The sequence below is a fragment of the Aquarana catesbeiana genome, linkage group LG11, assembly GCF_042186555.1.
Source record: "Aquarana catesbeiana isolate 2022-GZ linkage group LG11, ASM4218655v1, whole genome shotgun sequence".
Classification (NCBI taxonomy): Eukaryota; Metazoa; Chordata; class Amphibia; order Anura; family Ranidae; genus Aquarana; species Aquarana catesbeiana.
The window spans coordinates 229,543,082-229,562,049 of record NC_133334.1 but is presented as its reverse complement, the minus strand read 5'-3'; the positions used below and the strand labels follow the sequence as shown (position 1 = coordinate 229,562,049).

Below are 18,968 nucleotides of genomic sequence, written 5' to 3'. Positions count from 1 at the left end.
ACTGACAGCCGTCAGAGCCAATGGCGCTGCTGTGTCTCAGCCAATCAGGAGGGAGCCTCCCAGACGGCCAAGGGATATGTGGACATCGCTGGACAGAGATGGGGCTCAGGTAAGTATTGGGGGGGTGCTGGGTAGGCTGCTACACACAGAAGGTTTTTTTATCTTAATGCATAGAATGCCTTTACAACTCATTTTTAAGGTCCGGTTCACACCATGAATTGAACAGGAACACGCTGTGCGTTCCGGTAGGATTCACATGTAATTAGGGTGCAGTGCAATTTCATCCCATTCATTGAATGGGCCGAAATTCTACCAGATCGCAGCAAAAGTAGTGCATGCACTACCTTATAAAATGTACAGCATCCGTATCACATAGTACTACTGTACCCCACAACCCGGTGCACTAAGTTAGCATTGACACACGCTGCAGATTGCAACTGCAATGCATTTTGAATGTAGTATATGAAGTACACAGCACATGGGTTTCCTGTACAGTGTTCTGGTGTGAATTGGCCCTAATTAGGGACATGTGCATCCTGGTGCATTTTTTAGGAGGTTTTTTTTTTTTTTTTTGGTGTGTTAGATGCGTTCCATATAGAAAAAATGCAACATGTTCTACTTTTGTTGACTGCACTGGTGTGAACTAAGGCCATTGGAATCCATGTTTAAACATTGGGGTTTATTTACTGAAGACAAATCCACTTTGCACTGCAAGTACACTTGGAAGTGCAGTCACTGTAAATCTGAGGGGTGGAAGATGCTGCTAGCAGGACTTTTTTCTCGTTCTGCTAGCGCACCGCTCCAGTGTGAAGGCCCTCGGGGCTTTCACACTGGAGAGACAGCAGCGGCTGTTTCTGTTCGGTTTGCAGGCGCTATTATTAGCACAATAGCGCCTGCAAATCGCCCCAGTGTGAAAGGGGCCTAACTCCCTTGTTACCTCCTTCTATGCTCACCTCCAGGACTTCTCTCATCCTCTGGAACTCCCTACCCCAGTATGTCCAGTCAGCCCCTACCCTGTCCACCTTTTTAGGCGATCCCTGAAAACTCACTTATTCATGGAAGCCTATCCCACCTAAGAACTGTACCCAAGTCACCTCCATCAGGTCACCCTCCGCAGCTATTACGTTTTGTAACACTTCCCCCTCCCTTTTAGATTGTAAGCTCCATGAGCAGGGCCCCTCCTGTCCCTCTTGTATTATAATTGTACTGTCCCCCCACTACATTGTAAAGCGCTGCGCAAACTGTTAACACTATATAATACAAACACTGGATTGCATCTGGTTTGGACCAGCCCTAAGGCCAGATTCACACAGTTGTTTTGTAGTATTGCCTGTTGTGCTGCATTGCTTTTCCTTCTGAATGCACCTTTATTTTGGTGCCTTTGCCTATGTCAGCTTATTTCAGTTAATAGGTTGTTTTAACACAACATAACGGCAAACATGCATTATTGCATTGTATCCGTGTACATCCAACCTTTAATGGGCCATTTGGCAGAGGAACATTTTTGTAGGAATCTGTTTTTGGGGTCCCACCGAACTCCCTCTGCATTACCAATCCTATTATTAAAAGCAGTGTAATCCTGGGATAATGCTCCACTAACAGATGGCATCACAGAACAATGGATTGACAACTGACAATGCAGCACTAGAAGCTCAGGGGGGGGGGGGGATGGTGTTCTATATCTGGGTGTGTCTTTAAACAGGTGGCCCTTGTTTTTTCAGTTGATCATTCAGAGAGCATACAGGGAAGTCTAGACAACACCGCTGTGGGTGTCAATACATAGTTAATGACACTCCAAGATCGGTTCACAGTGTGAACTGTGACTTCAGACAGGAATTGGATTGCATGCAATTTGATTCCAGTGCGGGGGGGGCGAATCTAATGCAAGTTCGCATTGCACAGACATCGTATGTGATCAACACAGCAATGCAGGTGTGAATCACATGCGATGTCTGCGTTCACATGTGTGTGAACCCAGGCTAAACGTTGTTGCAGATTAAACGCATTTAGCCTTGGTTCACACTTATACGATTCGGGAAATGTAGTGGATTCGGTGCATTTCCTGCACCGCATTGCAATCAAACGGCATCCATGCGATCTGCTGAGTGTGTCAATGTTTTCTTAACGGCACCCCTAAACATTGCAAAATGCAGTGCGATTCAGGTGTGTGTATGTGGGTGTGCCATGCAAAATGCAGTGCGATTCAGGTGTGGGTGTGCCATGCAAAATGCATGGCTGAATTTGCACCTCACAGACATTGCATGTGATGCGCACAGGAATGCGGTATGATTCCTGTGTGAATCGCATGTGGTGTCTACATCTCACAAATGTGAGCCCAGTCTTAACTTGCCCACTGTGCCACTATTCCTGCAAGCTACTGTACTTCTCTTCCTTGAAGATGTGATCAGTGGCCAAGCTTTTTTGCTGCCGCCTGCCAAAGACACCAGCACCAGAGCTCGTGCAAGTGCAGTACGACCTCTAGCGTTTTTGTTTATACATAGCTATGGCCGTGTAAGCAGCATCACCATATCCAACACTCACATTGCCAACACCATAGAGAATTATAGACACTACCAATTCCACCATGATCTCATATAAACATTGCAAGCTGTCAATCTGGAGGCTGAACAGCTGCCTGATCGCTTTCACGAACCCCCTGAACAGGTATAAACCTATTGCATACCACTGTGCACACAGCTGTGAGTTCAGTAAATCCCTGGCTCAACTGCCTGTCCCCCTCCCCCCGACACATACAGAGTCAGGAGCTATTGTGTTCTCCCAGGGGGGAGGGGGAAGTGCAGGGAGAACACACAGTAATTATCCCAGATAGTAAGCAATCGTGCTGCAAGTTTGAAAATGACTTGCTAAGCTATTGCTAGACTTGCCAGGCTTCACAAGTTTGTTGCACCGTTGCAAGTCTGCATTGCATGACTCCAGATCACCTTTCTTTGCAAACATTCTGCAAGTCTGCTGCAAGTTCTGGTTCAGTTATGTTGTGCAATAGTCATCCCACCACAGGGGGCACTGTGGCTGAATTTTCTTGCTGTAGACTCACCACTGCAACTTTGCTCTTGCTAAAGACTTGCCACACGAATTTGCTACAAATTGGAAAAGTGTCAACTAGAACTTGTGCTTCAAGTGCTCTGCAAGTGTACAACTTGCCATTGAAAATGTGAAGCAAGTGACTTACAATTCAACGCTGCCACAAATTTGTTTGGAGTTATTCTTGCTATCTGGAATACAGCCACTGGCAATAATCGAATCCTGAAAATCCAACATGCTGGTTGTACCCAAGTCGATTGATGGATCGACTTGGGCACAATCAGCCTGCTCGTACATGGATCGAATCTTGGCTAGTCTCTGCTGAACCAGCTGAGATGAGAACCATCTATGCCCGGCAGGTGTGTGCAGGCTCCATTGCTAGAATAATTGTACTGTAGGCCCCAGGCTGTTTTCAGTTAATGGACTCTTACCAGTTTATTTGGATCACACATAATTGCCAGACACAGGCATTTCCGTTTTTGCTTTTGACATGAAATTGACAGTCAGCGGTTATCGGTGCGGTGGGGGGGAGTTACAATCACTGATCACCCTGTAAAGATTTCACTAAAGCAGCTGAAAGCCGCCGGGGTGGGGGGGGGGGGGGGGGTGTGTGTTCCGGGGAGAAGCAGCTGTCAGGCTTTATTGAAATCTATACAGGGGTGATCGGTGCTTGTAACTCCCCCCCCGCCGCACCGATCATCCCTGAATGTCCAGGTATTGGGTGAAGCATTGGAGGTACAGGTACTCGGGCAAATGCTCGGTACTGATACTAGTATCAGGACAACCCTAATGTATGTTGATCTATTTTGTACAACCAAACTGCCGGGTTTGTTTTTTTTCCCGGTATATAGCCAGCAACACTAATCGTGTTCTGTCGGCAGGAAAGGCTCCCCGCAGCGCTATTGTAATCTGTTGGCATGGAGCCTTCACTGCCGGCAGAACACAATGGAACAGAATTGAGCGATTTTTTTTTTTTTTTTTTTTCCTTCAACCCATAGTTGAAAGAAAATTGTATATTGTATGGCCTGCCTAAGGCCGGTCATACATGTTTCAGCAGACGAGATGCAGACTGAATGTACTAAGCTGAGCGATCGATCAATTTGGGTACAACTAGCCTGCCCGACTCTTTCAATTATCACTAGCGGCTGCTATAGCCACTAGCGATAATCATTGGGGATGGTTCCCCCTCTGGGAGAAGACCATGGCCTGGCAGGAGGGATTTCCGTATCAATACTGTGTGTGTGTTGATGGGGGAATTAAGCAAACCACGGGTTGCAGAAAAGAAATTTGCTCTGTGTATGGCCAGCCTAAGTGACCGGTCTTTAATGGAAATACGATTGCTGGAAACCTCTCAAGTTTCCAACATATCTAAAGGAGATCTGATCCCTGACACTCTGGAGTGTGCAGTGTCTTCAGGGTCAGAAGGGCAGCGTTACCTTACTCAAAAAAGAATAGAGAAGGTTGGAGGGAGAATGTTTAATTTTCTGTGTAAACATGCACTTATCCTTGATGACAAGTCTCTGCTATAATTATCTTCTATAATAGTCAGTTTGCCTTCTTAACCACTTAAAGACCAGCCTCGTTTTGGAATTTAGGTGTTTACATGTTTAAACAGTTTTTTTTTTTTTTGCTAGAAAATTACTTAGAACCCCCAAACATTATATATTTTTTTTTTCTAACACCCTAGAGAATAAAATGGCGGTCATTGCAATACTTGTTTTCACACAGTATTTGCGCAGTGGTTTTACAAGCGGGCTTTTATTGGAAAACATTCACATTTTTGAATAAAAAAATAAGACAAGAATAAAGTTAGCCCAATTTTTTTTTTGAAAAAAAAAAAAGATAGATAATGTTGCGCCGAATAAATTGATACCCAACATGTCACGCTTCAAAATTGTGCCCGCCCGTGGAATGGCGTCAAACTTTTACCCTCAAAAATCTCCATAGGCGACGTGTAAAAAAATTCTACAGGTTGCATGTTTTGTGTTTACAGAAGAGGTCTAGGGTTAGAATTATTGCTCTCGCTCTAACGATCGCGGCAATACCTCACATGTGTGGTTTGACCACAGTTTTCATATGCGGGAGCTACTCAAGTCTGCGTTCGCTTCTGCGCGAAAAATATATATATATATATTTCTTTATTTTACTTAATTTTATTTATTTCTACACTGTTTAAAAAAAAAAAAAAAAGTGTCAAAAAGTCCTCAGATCTCATATTGGAACTTAAATGCAATAAAAAAAAAAAAAAAAAAGTCATTTAAAAAAATAACATAGAAAAAATGTGGCTTTAAGACGTATGGGCGGAAGTGACGTTTTGACGTCGCTTCCGCCCTGCAGTGTCATGGAGACGGGTGGGGACCATCTTCCCCTCACTCGTCTCCATGGACAGCTAGGGAAAGGACGCGATCGCCTCCGCCACTGCCGACGGCTCCGGTAAGAGGCGGAGGGTCACGGCGGGAGGGAGGGTGCCTATCCAGCCACTGATAAAAGTGATCTCACGGTGAATCCACCGCAGAGACCACTTTTATCTTGTAGCCGGCCGAAAATGGGATACCGGGGTTATGGCAGCTAGATGCTGCCATAACCACGATATCTGCCCCCAAAGTAGGGACGTATATGTACATGCGGCGGTCGGCAAGTAGGGCTGTTTTGTTCATAGCGCAAAAAATAAAAACTGCAGAGGTGATTAAATACTACCAAAAGAAAGCCCTATTTGTGGGGGGAAAAAAGTACGTCAATTTTGTTTGGGAGCAACGTCGCACGACCGCGCAATTGTCAGTTAAACTGACGCAGTGCCGAATCGCAAAAAGTGCTCTGGTCTTTGGGCAGCCAAATGGTCCGGGGCTTAAGTGGGTATTTACGCTGCTCTCAGCATAGGTAGGAGGAGGGGGGAGGCAAGGTTTTGAAAATGGTTGTAAACCTCAGTCATGGAATCTGAGCAAAGCATATATATCTGTGGTGTTTACTCATCTCTCTCCAAAGCTCTAGGGGTGGGTTCACATATGTGAGAATTGGATGCAGTTTTCACCGCATCCAATTTGCATGACATGCGAGTGTGACACATGTCCGGAGCGGCTGCGGTGCGAGTTCCAAAAGGGTTCTGTGTTTTTGGGTCTGGTTCAGGTGCGAATTCAGGCAAAAATTTGGACCTGAACCGGTGAACAGGAATGCATCGGACCCCAGGCTGGAAACCACGGCCGCACATATGTGAACTCAGCCTCAGTGTCGTTTCCCTCTGGTGCTACGTTCCTGACACATGAGATAAATTTGTGTTGGGGGGGGGGGGGGGCTCAGAACGGAGCTTGTCTATCCAGAAAAAACACAGTTCTTCTGTGTGAAGAGGGGTGTGTTCCTTTCCTCCAATCAACACACTGTAACTGCAGTCTCTCCGCCCCCTCTGTGCTCCTGACAGATGAAAGTTGTTTTTTTTTTTTTTCCCCACATGATCTGCCCTTTTGAAGGGGTGTAGAGCGGAGAAGACTGAAGATAAACAATAAAACCTATGTAGGAGGATTTGTTTCATCTCTGTATCATCTGAGGCTGTTCACTTCACTGGGTGGGTATATGTGAGGGTTTATAATCACTTCAATGAGATTTTAAAGAGGAAGTAAACCTCCCACTAATGTTTGTACCTATAGGTAAGCCTATAACAAGGCGCACCTATAGGTACTATAAATATCTCCTAAACTTGCACCGTTGAGAAGATATTTACTGTATACTGCACCGATTTACGTCATAAGCACATGCGCCGTTTTTTTTCAGGGCCCTGTGCCGCGACCAGCGGCTTCCGCATGGCCAGTAACAGAGCTGGAGTCCACGGACCCGGAAGGAAGATGGGCGAAGATGGATGAGGCCTCCAGAGGGGAGGACGAGGGCTTCGTTTGCAGGGAAGCGTCACATCATGTGCTAGTATGCTATGAATATTAGCACATTATGAATTTACTTTGCAGATGAGAAGAAAGGGGGGGGGGGGGGAGTTTACTTCCTCTTTAAGGGCCCATGCAAACCATTGTGCGAGCGATACCGTAACGTGTGTTGCGCTGCTTTGCCATTCTTTGTGACTGAATGCACCTTCAAGGCCCAGTGGGAAAATGCAACCCGCCCTTTTTACATATGCAATGTGGTATGGTTCAGCCCGCATTACTGTGTTGCAGCGCACAGCTTGCAGTGTGAATGGGCCTCTAGAATCTATGCTGTGATCTTTTGAGTTCTAAAGAGAGGCATGGGCACCTGCTAAGCGAGTGGATCTCTTGTTCTGGCCACAAAGTTGACTAACTTCATGTTGAACCTGGACGCTAGAAGATCTACGTCCGAACATTCATTTCTGCCCAAGTTATAATATGGTTCACTGATCTCTGCGCTGAGAGACTCTTGGTGCCCCCTTGGTGATTGATATAGGCCACAGCTGTGGCATTGTCAGATTGGATCCTGACCGGACAATCCCGTAACCTGAAAGTCCAGGCCTTTAGAACCAGACGCACTGCCCCGAATTTTCTAGGATATTGATGGGCAAGGTTCTTTTGGTTCTTGACCACTGTCCCAGGTCAGTTGTCTTTTTTTTCTAGTACTGCATCTGTCGTTAACACTTTCCAGATGACTGGTCTGAAGGATTTTCCTTTCAACAGATTCTGGGTTAGTAACCACCAAGTTGGGCTTTGGGACACTCTTGGGGATAGCCGCATTGGCAAGTCTAAAGTTTGAATTATTTTGTTCCAAGCAGACGGGATACTGTTTTGCAACAGTCTTGAATGAAAACTGGGCATAGGGAACTGCTTCGAATGAAGCCACCATGGTTCCTAGCAACCTCATGCAAAGGCGAATGGAGGGATCACCTTTTGACCTGACCATCCGCATCAGCTCTCTTATGGAGTTGATCTTTGCCTGAGGCAAGAACGCCTTTTCCTGGGCTGTGTCTATGTTTAGACCCAAGTACTCCAGCCTTTTTAGCGGTATTGAGGAAGATTTCTCTAGGTTAAGAATCCAACCCAAACTTTCCAGATAGTTGGTTGTAGTGCATACGCTTTGCTCCAAACGAGCCACCGACTGATCTATTAGTAATAGATCGTCTAGGTACGCTACGACTGTTATGCCCTGTGCCCTTAACCTGGCTAGAGGTGAGGCCAGCACTTTTGTGAACACCTGGGGTGCTGTGGCTAGCCTGAAGGGCAGGGCTACAAACTGAAAATGCTGCTGTTCTAACTCGAACCGCAGAAACTTTTGGTGAGCGGGAAATATAGGGACACCTAATGTCGATTGATGCCAGAAGTTCTCCTAGACGGATAGAAACTACTGACCTGATCGTCTCCATGCAAAAGGAGTGGATCTTCAGGAACTGATTTATATAATGCATGTATATAATGTGTTGTGGGCCTTGTATGTTTGACTATAGAACTCTTCAGGACTGCCATTATCTTTGAGGCCTCATGCACACTGGACCGTTTTTCAGCGTTTTTGCAATCGTGTTTTTTTTTTTTTTTGTTTTTGTTTTTTTTTTTTAGCGCTTTTGAGCGTATTTTTTTCAATGGGATCAAAAATGTCAAACGCTGGTGAGCCGTGTTGGTGAGCCTTTTATCTGCGTTTTTTTAAAGTTCGAGCATTTTTACAGCTGAAAAACCCCTCCTCTCACAACCCACTAAATTTTTTTTTTTTTTTTTTTTTTATACAGCCAAAAAACACCCAGCCAAAAACAATTGATAACAGCCTATGTGTGCATGGACACATAGGATAACATGATGGGGAGTTTATTGACTGCTGAATAAAATGTCTGAAGCCAAAAACTGCAGCTGTTAAAACGTCCAGTGTGCATGAGGCCTAAGGCCTGATTCTCGCCTATGCATTTTTAGTGCATTTTACAGATTTGCACTACAGAACGTGTTCCATAGGAAACCATGTTAAATGGACTGTAGTGCAAAAAGCACTAAAAATGCAAAGGTGTGAATCAGGCCTAATACTCCTGCAGAGCAACTATGTATACTACCAGTGTGTAAACACTCTGTGTCATTGTTTGACATTGCAATGTGGTTCCTGGCTGCCCTACTTGGGAGAGCTTCATTCTTGGTGATGTAATCACTTTACGTTAGGGCTGGATGGAGAATGTGTAACGGATACTGCGGCTGTCGGCTGGGGCATTAATGAAATTCACATATATTGGCATGTTGTGACTTCTGTCATCAGTGTGTTTACTTGTAATGCTAGGGAAAGGTATTCAGATACTGTGATTCTGTCTTATGGATTTACATTACAACAGGGGGATAGTTTCAACAAAATGTAAAGAACATAATTTTTAAAGTGGTATTTGCAACTTTAACACTAATTGCCTCCCCCTCCCACTATTGTACTGGTTTATATTTAACCACTTCACCCCAGGAAGGTTTACCCCACCCCCACCCCTCGCCCGACCATTTCATTTTTTGAGATACGGCACTGCGTTGCTTTAACTGACAGTTGCGCGGTCATGCAACACTGTACCCAAATAAGGGCGCTTTTACATGGACACGTGTACAGAGCCCACTGAGCAAGCAGATGACTGTAGTCCGTCACCCAATGCGATCCGCAGACGGATGGAAGAGTAGTTTTTTTTTTTTTTTTTTTTTTTTTTTTTTTTTTGCGCTATAGACAAAAAAAAAAAAAGGGGTCGGGGGTTTTTTTTTTTTTTTTGTTTTTTGTTTTTTTTTTTAGGTTTGAATAGAAAGAGGGTTACGTCCCCTCTGTCACGTTTTTATTGCTGTGCGTGTGTCTCCATTGTGGAGATTCACCTACTGTCTTGATGACCATTGTCACCGAGGAAGGTAATGGAGGATCAAAAATTTTTAGCCACCATTTCAACATACGCTAAGGATCGGTTTACATATATGCAGTGCGGTACATTGCATGTGATTCACACAGCGCAATCCGAAATAAAATTTGCTTGCACTTCTTTCTTCTGTGATTCTTTATTTTTTTTTTTCTCACGTGTAGGGCATCCTTACAGAGATTTTAACTTTTTGCGGAGCGGATACGGACAGCCTGCTGTTCTTTATAGGGCGGTTGGATGGAAACGGACTGCATGTCCGTAGTCAACAGATCCGCCAGACGCATGGCGAATGTATCCCCATCCATCCCTTTTTTTTTTTTTTTTCTGGACTGGATTGAATGCTGGAGGCGGGTGACAGCGGACGCACATCCACCACCTCATAGAAAATAATGGGTGGTATGATCGGGCCAGCCTGAAAAAACGGACAGGTGGATCTGTTTGATCCGCTGGTGTGAAAGGGGCCTAAAGGAAAGAAATGTGAGGAAAATCTTCCACAGGGACAAACACAGAAAAGTTCTAGCCCCCACTCAGCCCCACAGATTGTGAATATACCCGGCTGACAATATCCCAACATGCTTCTTGGATTGGGTGGAAGGGGGTTGCCCACGGAGCAAATTTCAACTGGTTCATTCAGAAGCAGACTAAATTCAAACAGAATATGGGCAGCTTTAGGTCTCTGGCTGCTTTGCTGCAGACAACTGATGTAAATAGGAGTTTGGAAAGGAAGAATGGTTACCTGCAAACAGTGCAAAATATCCCTTGCCAAAATAAACTCTTCTCATCAGGAGTCCTGTTATGGGATTTCTTGCCTCTCCTAACAATGGAACTGTTATTTCTGCCCTTTGTAGTGTTAAGAGCTGTCGCCCTGTCAGCACACAATAGCTCAGCGGGCAGATTGCATAGTTAGTACTCCTCCTGAGCTCTTCAGTTTTTTTTCATTCAGCCCGCTGGGTTCAATCGTGTGCAGTAGTATGAGCACAGTTTTTATTAAGACCATTGGCAACACTTAAATGTGCAAACAAAGCATGTCTCCATGATATAGATTACTGCTTTCCATAGCTCTGCAAGGTGGATGGGCAGGATGCTGCTGTCGTTACCTCGCCCCTCTGCTTCCTGTTCCACACACAGTCGCATCACTTCTGCTCCAGTGTCCCTATGTGTACCAGTCTGGTTCTTGGTAGTGGTGCAACGAAATTTCGGCTGCCGAAAACTATCGGCCGAAAGAAAAAAAATGCCGATAATGGAGCGCCGAAAAAGGGAGTGGGGTCCGCCCTGGGTGCCGCCCATTGCGGGGGTGTAATCTTGGCGCATCCCAGTCCTCCTCCCTCCTCCTTCCTCCTTTCTTCCTCCCTGTGATAGACAGCACACTGATCCAATGGCGGGACATTGAATCAGTGTGACATGATCACAGGAGGCGGGAAATTCAAATCCAGCTCTGATCTGGGCACTGGCGAGGCTGCATTGATCTCTTATCATGTCTGCCGTCTCTGACCACCTCCTCCTGTATCATGTCTGCTAGAGATGCACCAAATGGAAATTTTGCTAATACTATTAGCAGTGTGTATAAGTAAGAGATTACAGACATGATTGGTTAGAGACTGCAGTTTTCTTGACCTTTCTTGCACTAAAGGTGCCAATAATGGCCAACAATAAATTCATAATAATTTAATTTACTAATTAAAAGTGTATATGTGTGTGTGTAATTTAAAATATATATTTTTACAGGATTTATATAGCGCCGACAGTTTACGCAGCGCTTTACAACATTAGGGCAGACAATACAAGTTCAATACAGGAGGAATCAGAGGGCCCTGCTCATTAGAGCTTACAATCTAGATATATATATATATATATATATATATATATATATATATATATTTTATATTTATATTCGGTTTCGGCAATCCCTGTATAGCCAATAGCTTAAATGGAATTGCTCTAGTCAGGATTTATTTATAAAGGAGGCTGGTGCTCTGAGGGGTAGGCTTTTGAGGCTACTCCCACACCTGTCTAAAAAAGGCCTTTTAAAGTGGTTGTAAACCCTTACAGACCACTTTTACCTACAGGTAAGCCTAGATTAAGGCTTACCTGTAGGTGCAAGAAATATCTCCTAAACCTGCATGGTTTAGGAGATATTTCCAAAAGACAGGCACCCATGTTTACGGCGCATGCACCGTAGACAAAGATGCACTGAGCGTGCTGTCTCTAACGGCGTTCATGCCGTTAGTGGCGGCACCAGCGCGCATGCGTGGGAGTGACGTCATCGCGGCTCCAGCCAATCACAGCGCCGGAGTCGCGATACCTGGAAAGAAGATGGACGCTTTGTAGGAGAAGGGACAGCGGTGTCATCGCAGGTTCCCTTGTCAGGTAAGTGACACATAATGGGCTACTATGAGTTGCATAGTAGCCCATTATGCTTTACCTTTGCAGGGAAACAAAGAGGAAGTAAACTCATCAGGGTTTACTTCCTCTTTAAGCAGGCCAATGGACACTCGAGACAGGAGTTGCTATTCGGCAAGAAGGTAAAAACCAATGACACCCAGGGCATTAGAGTGATCACCAAGTATAACAGCCAACACAGAGCAGTTAGGAGAATTTATTGGTAGGTTTTGGCACCTTTTGCGTAGGGATCCCTTGCTGAGTCCCTATGTACCACAGAGTCCAGCAATCACATACCGACGGGCCGCATCACTAAAGGACCAATTGGTCCAGAGTGAGCTTTTGTAGGTGAATTCCGCAAGGACCCATGTAAAGAGAATGGGTACATTCACATGTGGCGGATGTCCCATATGCCAACATATGAACGTCAGACAGGATATAGTACTCCCTAATGGACGGTTATACAAACCTCACCATTTTTTCAATTGTAAAACTGAGGGGGTAGTGTATCTCCTCACATGTCAGTGCCAACAGTTTTATGTTGGCAAAACCAAACTGAAATTCTACAAGAGAGCATCGAGACATGTAACTTTAATGAAAATGGCCAACCCGAAGCTCCGCTTGGGCAGACACGTCATTGAAAAACACCGGGGTAAGTTCCCCAGGATCCAATTTTCTGATTCTGGATAGGATTTGTCCGAGGGGTGGGGTATGGAACAAGGTCCTCCTCCAGCGGGAAACACGGTGGATCGCGGACCTTGGGGCCACCTCACCCCCCCGGGCTCAATGAACACCTTAGCTTTAGACCCTTTCTTGAGGGTTTCTCCTCTGGTGGATGTGAGAAGTAATGATGAACATTTGCTCACCATCGCTTCCACTTTGAGGGTGATCCATTTCCCTCAGCCCCCCTGAGGGTATTAGCCACGGTTAGGCAATGGTGTGTGGATATATGGGCTGGTTAGGGAATCTTCCTTTGTGGTCTTTAAGACAATTTACTATTGAACTTACTGCTTTGTTGCAACTGGGATTAATGTGATCCGATGTATAATTGACTTTATGTATGTTTTTGACTGAGGCTATTTTTATGTGTTTACAGCTGGGCCCTCCTTCCTGTCTGATCGTGATGTTCCTGTTGGGACCGGTGGCGACAATCTTTGACGTGTGTGATACCACCCTTGGTGGATCACCTCCTAACCTGCCCGGCGCACGTAGGCCTCCCGAATTCCAGGCGGCCTATTATTGCGGCTTGGGTGCGGACATTTGTGTCTGGTAGCACTATGGTCATGGTGCCCAGGACTGTGCCTGCCCCACGGGCCGCGTTGTTGCGTCGGTGGGCATTGCCTGCAGGACGCCCTTTTCGCAGTACTCTCCTTTTGGATCGGTCTTGTGGGGGGTGCCCGTGCAGCCAGGGCCCAGGGTCCTCCTAGGCATCCTCGGGAGTGCAGGGCATTTTATGTGTATATAGTCTTTATTTAACTATCTGTCCCATATATACAGCTTCACTGCCAGTCCGTGCCATCTTGGTGGGCTTGTGTGGATGAGCGGGGACCTGCCCATAACAACTGTGTCTCTTTGACATAGGTGTTGCCTGTTCATGATGCAAATGTCTCCATTGGTCCAGCAGTGAATGTTCACGATGTCCTATTTTTGAAACAACTGTTTAAAATGATTAATTATTCTGTTACTCATTAATGTGTTTGAATTTTATTGTATAGTGTGATCCCCTCCTGACAAATGCCCCTGACGAAGGGACGTATTGTGTCCTGAAACGTGTTGGGCCATCTGGACCTTACATGGGAACTCATCACCATTGTCATCAATGTTTTTATTGGTTTGAAAATCGTAAAATCATATTTGTATATAATTTTTTTTTTTTTTTTTTTTTTTTTTTTAATAAATTATATTGCATTATATCTGTACTTCGTTACCGTTAAAGTCCCAGTTATTTTTTGTGGGGCATCTCCTTTCCTATCTAATCACATAAGGGATGCTGGCAACTTAAATTGGTATAGTTGGATGTTCTCCTTTTTTATGTCCAATTTCCATTTGGTGCACCCCTAGTTCTTGGCAATACCTGGCTCATCCTACAGTGGCATTTGATCCTGCTGGTGGTTCTACCTCACTTAGTCTGGCCCTCTCTGCTGTTCTTTTTCATTAAGTGACTGTGTAGCAGCTCATCAAAGGCAATCAAGGAAGTGCATCAGCAGCTCAAGCCCAACAGTCCATAATCAATGTCGGGGCTGTGTGATGCCCTTGTTCTAAACAGATAGGGGAGTATAAGTCTCCTATTACAGACTTAAAGCGGAGTTCCATCCAACTTTACTTCTTGGTTAAACTAAAGACCACCCCTCGTTTTTGGATATACATTTTTTTTTTTTTTTTTTTTTTTGTTTTGTTTTGTTTTTTTGCCTTTTTAATGAAGTACAAAGGTGTACTTCTGTCCTAGCCTCGCGGCGGCAAGGTACGTCATTTCCTCTTTTGCCTCTGTCCCCCCTCCTCCTTTCTTCGCAGTTTCCTACTGCGCATGAGTGATTCATGTGAATGAGAGGGAAGGAGGGGGCTGAACCTCTGGCTCACTTCCCGTTACGATTTGAGCCGGAAGTGTGAGTGGGTGCCTGTCAACCAGGTATCCGCTCCTCCCCCAAAAGTGGCAAATGTGGCATCGGAGGGTGGGAGGGCAGACAAGCGGAGCTTCCCCTTTTGGGTGGAGCTCTACTTTAACATTACAATTTGGGGGGGAAAGGGAAGTAGTACTGAGCATACATATTATTTGAAGCATACATGCAATTGCGTAACAAAGCAAACAGTACACCGCAATAACAAGGCACAAGAATTAGTGGTACTCCTAATGTTCACACAAATGGAGAAACAACGAATGTATGGCTGCAATTTAATGCTTAGAGCATGCAGCGATGATCTGAAGGTTCTTTCATATGATCACACATTTGAACAGTGAAGATGTGTGATCTAAGCAACTTTACCTGTCAAATGATTGTGAGTGTCGGGCATAGTGATAACAGCATCTCAGAATCTGTAGACCTTCTGGAATTTTTACACATTACAGTCCTTCGAGTGTACCGAAATGCAAAAAACATCAGTAGTGTTGTAACATCTAGTTAATTTTTTACACATACACAGTCAGTTAGGATAAGGAATTTTGCGTGCTGCTTTCAATCATTCTTAGTCAATCAATTGCCTGGAAACCCTAGAATTGATGTAATTAAAGAGGAACTGTACTCGTCTTCCCCTAAGCGATGTCAAGTCCAGAAGCTCCATCACCGACATCTTCTCGCTGGCTTCTTTTGGGTTGGGGATCTTTGGTAATTTTAATTGTCCACCTGGGATGATAGAACTCGGATGCATGCACGGAGGAGTCCCTTCATCCCGGCAAATGCCAGAATTGTATGCCGAGCTGCACATGTAAATGTACACTGAAGCTCCACTTTAAGGCCTCATACACACTGGATGTTCTAAAAAAAAACGTCAGTACCCTTAGCTGTAGAAAGCTGTAGCCGTAGAATTAGTTTATTTTTGGTGGGGGGGGGGGGTTATAGCTTTTGCTTTTTTTTTTGTTTTTTTTTTTGTTTAGCAAAAGCTTTTGGCTTAAAAACGCTGAATAGCCGGGTTTTTCAGTGTTTGTGGGTTTTTTTTTTTTGTTTTTTTTTACAGCTGAAAAACTCCTCTTAAAACCCACTAGTTCTGGGGGTTTTTCCCATCCAGAAAACGCCCCTGCCAAAGAAATGCTGATAAAAGCCTATGTGTACGTGGACACATAGGATAACATGCTGGGGAGTTTACTGGCTGCAGAAAAAAAACAGCTGTAAAAATGTCCAGTGTGCACGAGGCCTAAATGTGGCTACCTCAAACAAGTATAATTACAAATATAACCACTTAAAATACTTTACCCATTTTAATGTTGCACATGTATTAAAAATATCCTTGCGTTTTAATCCATGGCTTTTTAAAATTTTTCTCCTCCAGGTTAACTTCAGACACTTTGGACTTTCATCATGGAAGAGACGAAAAGCCTGGCGGTGCCTCTTACTTCCTCTAGCCCTGAAGAGGCTACTAATAAAACCAGCATGGACTCAGACAGTCCTCAGGATCCAATGCAACTCAAGAAAGAGATCTCGCTGCTCAACGGGGTCTGTCTTATTGTGGGCAACATGATTGGCTCAGGGATTTTTGTGTCTCCTAAGGGAGTGCTCATTTATTCTGCCTCTTATGGGTTATCCTTAGTCCTCTGGACTGTTGGTGGTATTTTCTCAGTGATTGGAGCTCTGTGCTATGCAGAACTTGGTACCACAATTGTAAAGTCAGGAGCAAGCTATGCATATATCCTTGAGGCTTTTGGTGGATTTGTGGCCTTCATCAGACTGTGGACATCTCTGCTCATCATAGAACCCACTAGCCAGGCAGTTATTGCCATCACTTTTGCCAACTACCTGGTACAGCCCGTCTTCCCTACCTGTGAACCTCCCTATGTGGCCTCCCGTCTCATTGCTGCTGCTTGCGTATGTACGTAATTTTTTTTTTTTTTCTTATGTAGTTGCTTTGTTTTATTGCTGCTTGCGCATGTACGTAATTTTATTGCCGCTGTTTACATATGTACGTCATTTTTTTTATGTTATGTAGTGTGCTTTGTTTTATTTTGTCATATTACAAAATTTTTAGTTTTAAGGGCTCGTTCACATGGGCAGCTGGGGGCGGTAAAAACAGGTGGTTGGTTTTAGGAAGGCTCTTATAGTAAATCGCCACCAAGTGCATTAATGTAAATAATAATAGCATTTATTCCTACACATTTGTAATTTTAGTTAATGTACACCTTTTAACAGTGCCACCTAGTGCATTTAGGTTCATATAGTAGCACCACTGAAACAGATATAGTAAAGTATTTAGATGGTATGATTTATATTTCACATGCTGTAAATAGCTCTCTATGACTCAATGTTTATAGAGTTCACCATGGACGATGGGTGTATACACATGAAAGAGTAGCAAGATGGTGGGTTTTGGTGCATATATAAAAGACCGTTAGTTAACCAAAAGTATCTGCTCCAGAAGACGGTGCATTTTGATGATGAAACGCGTTGGACGGGACTCCCGGTTGAGGTCAGATCCTGTGTTTGTAGTGCATGCCGGATCTAGATAGAGCAGTATTTCCTGATTGTTTAGTGATCTTGTATACCATAAATGTAAGTGCGGTGGCTTTTAGATTTTTTTTTTTTTTTGTTTAAAGCAGTTTTTCTCTGAGAGCTTTCTTTTCCTTTTGAGCACCCACTATTCTTTCCTGAGAAAATAGGTGGTTTAGCTGATTAAAGAACATTTGAGTATCATTTGCAGTGTTCATACCCTCATTTGGGGTGTCACAGGCGCATTTTGAGCCATGTATTGCACAAAAAAAAAAAAGACAACTCTCTCTAGTAAGTGCGGTGCGGAGGTGGGGAGCATGGAGTGGCAAGGGGAAAGCATCTTTGTGAAAACACCATGTGAATGGCCTTTAAATGTTACATCATAAGTTGATATATATTATGAGCACTAATATTGGACTTTATATATAATTATTGGACTTATTGAGCAAGTCCTTACTTTGTTATAGATTCACTATTTTTAGGATATTTATTTATTTTTTTTAGGTTATAGAGCGCTGTATTTTATTTATATTCCTTAACCACTTCCCGCCCGGCCTGTAGCAGAATGATGGCCGGGGGGTGGTTCGGTTATCCTGACTGGACGTCGTATAACATGCTGGTGCGTGCCCACAGCATGGCGATCGGTGGGGCTGATCGTGGTAAGGAGCCCCTGACGGATGCTCTTTACCACTTGATCAGCTGTGACCAATCACAGTGTGAACCAGGAAGTGCCGGTAAATGGCTTTTCTCGGTTTACGCTGACAGGGAGAGCCAATCGGCAGCTTTCCCTGACAGAAGGGGGGGCCTGTGCCGATAATCAGCACATTGATTATCAGCACAGCCCCCATGAGAGGTGCCTATCAGCTGCTAGTCTGTGGCCCATCAGTAACGTCTGTCAGTGCCCTTCAGATGCCAATCAGTGCTGGCTATCGGTGCACATCAGTGCTGCTTATCAGTGCCTGTCTGAAGGAGAAAACAAAATTTTATGACACAAACAAAAACTTTTTTTTTTTTTTCCGATCTATTTTTAGTTTAGCAAAAAAAAACCCAGGGATGATCAAATACCACCAAAAGAAAGCTCCTATTTGTGGGAAGAAAATTATAAAAAATTTAGTTTGGGTACAGTGTTTTATGACCGCACAATTGTCATTCTAAGTGCAACAGCGCTGAAAGCAGAAAATTGTCCTGGGCAGGAAGGGGGGGAAAGTGCCCAGTATTGTAGTGGTTAAGTATGATTGTATGTAGCCATTTTCCTTAATTTATTCTGCGGCTCATGCTGATGAGCAGCTAAATAAAAAAAGAGAGGAGCCCACGTTTTGTTAGGTGCATGCAGCCAGGAACATTGTACTCTGACTTTTAGAATTTACTTTATACCATAATTGGGGGCCATTTTTTAAAGTGTTACTAAACCCAGGACCCTGCATTCACTATATCTGGTCTCCCACAGTACACAGAACATGGAAATGCAATTATTTTAGTAAATATAAACTGATAAATACAGTTTCTAGCAGTATATAGTAGTCTTGTGACTAGCTTGTAGAAGGAGTTTTCATTCTCTGACTGTCCTATGAGGCTGCATGACGCCTGACTCTCCGTCTGGACAGTGCTGATTGGCCCTGTAC

General features: G+C 44.2%; 1 protein-coding gene across 1 annotated transcript in view; it reads left to right on the top strand.

Annotated features, from left to right (window-relative positions):
* The window catches only part of SLC7A6 (solute carrier family 7 member 6), an 87,612-nt gene that overhangs the window by 9,275 nt on the left and 59,369 nt on the right, over positions 1–18,968 (top strand). The window contains exon 2 of the mRNA XM_073605463.1: positions 16,196–16,732. Coding sequence (XP_073461564.1) covers positions 16,225–16,732 — 508 coding nt within the window. The 5' untranslated portion in view covers positions 16,196–16,224. The remainder of the gene's footprint in view (positions 1–16,195; positions 16,733–18,968) is intronic.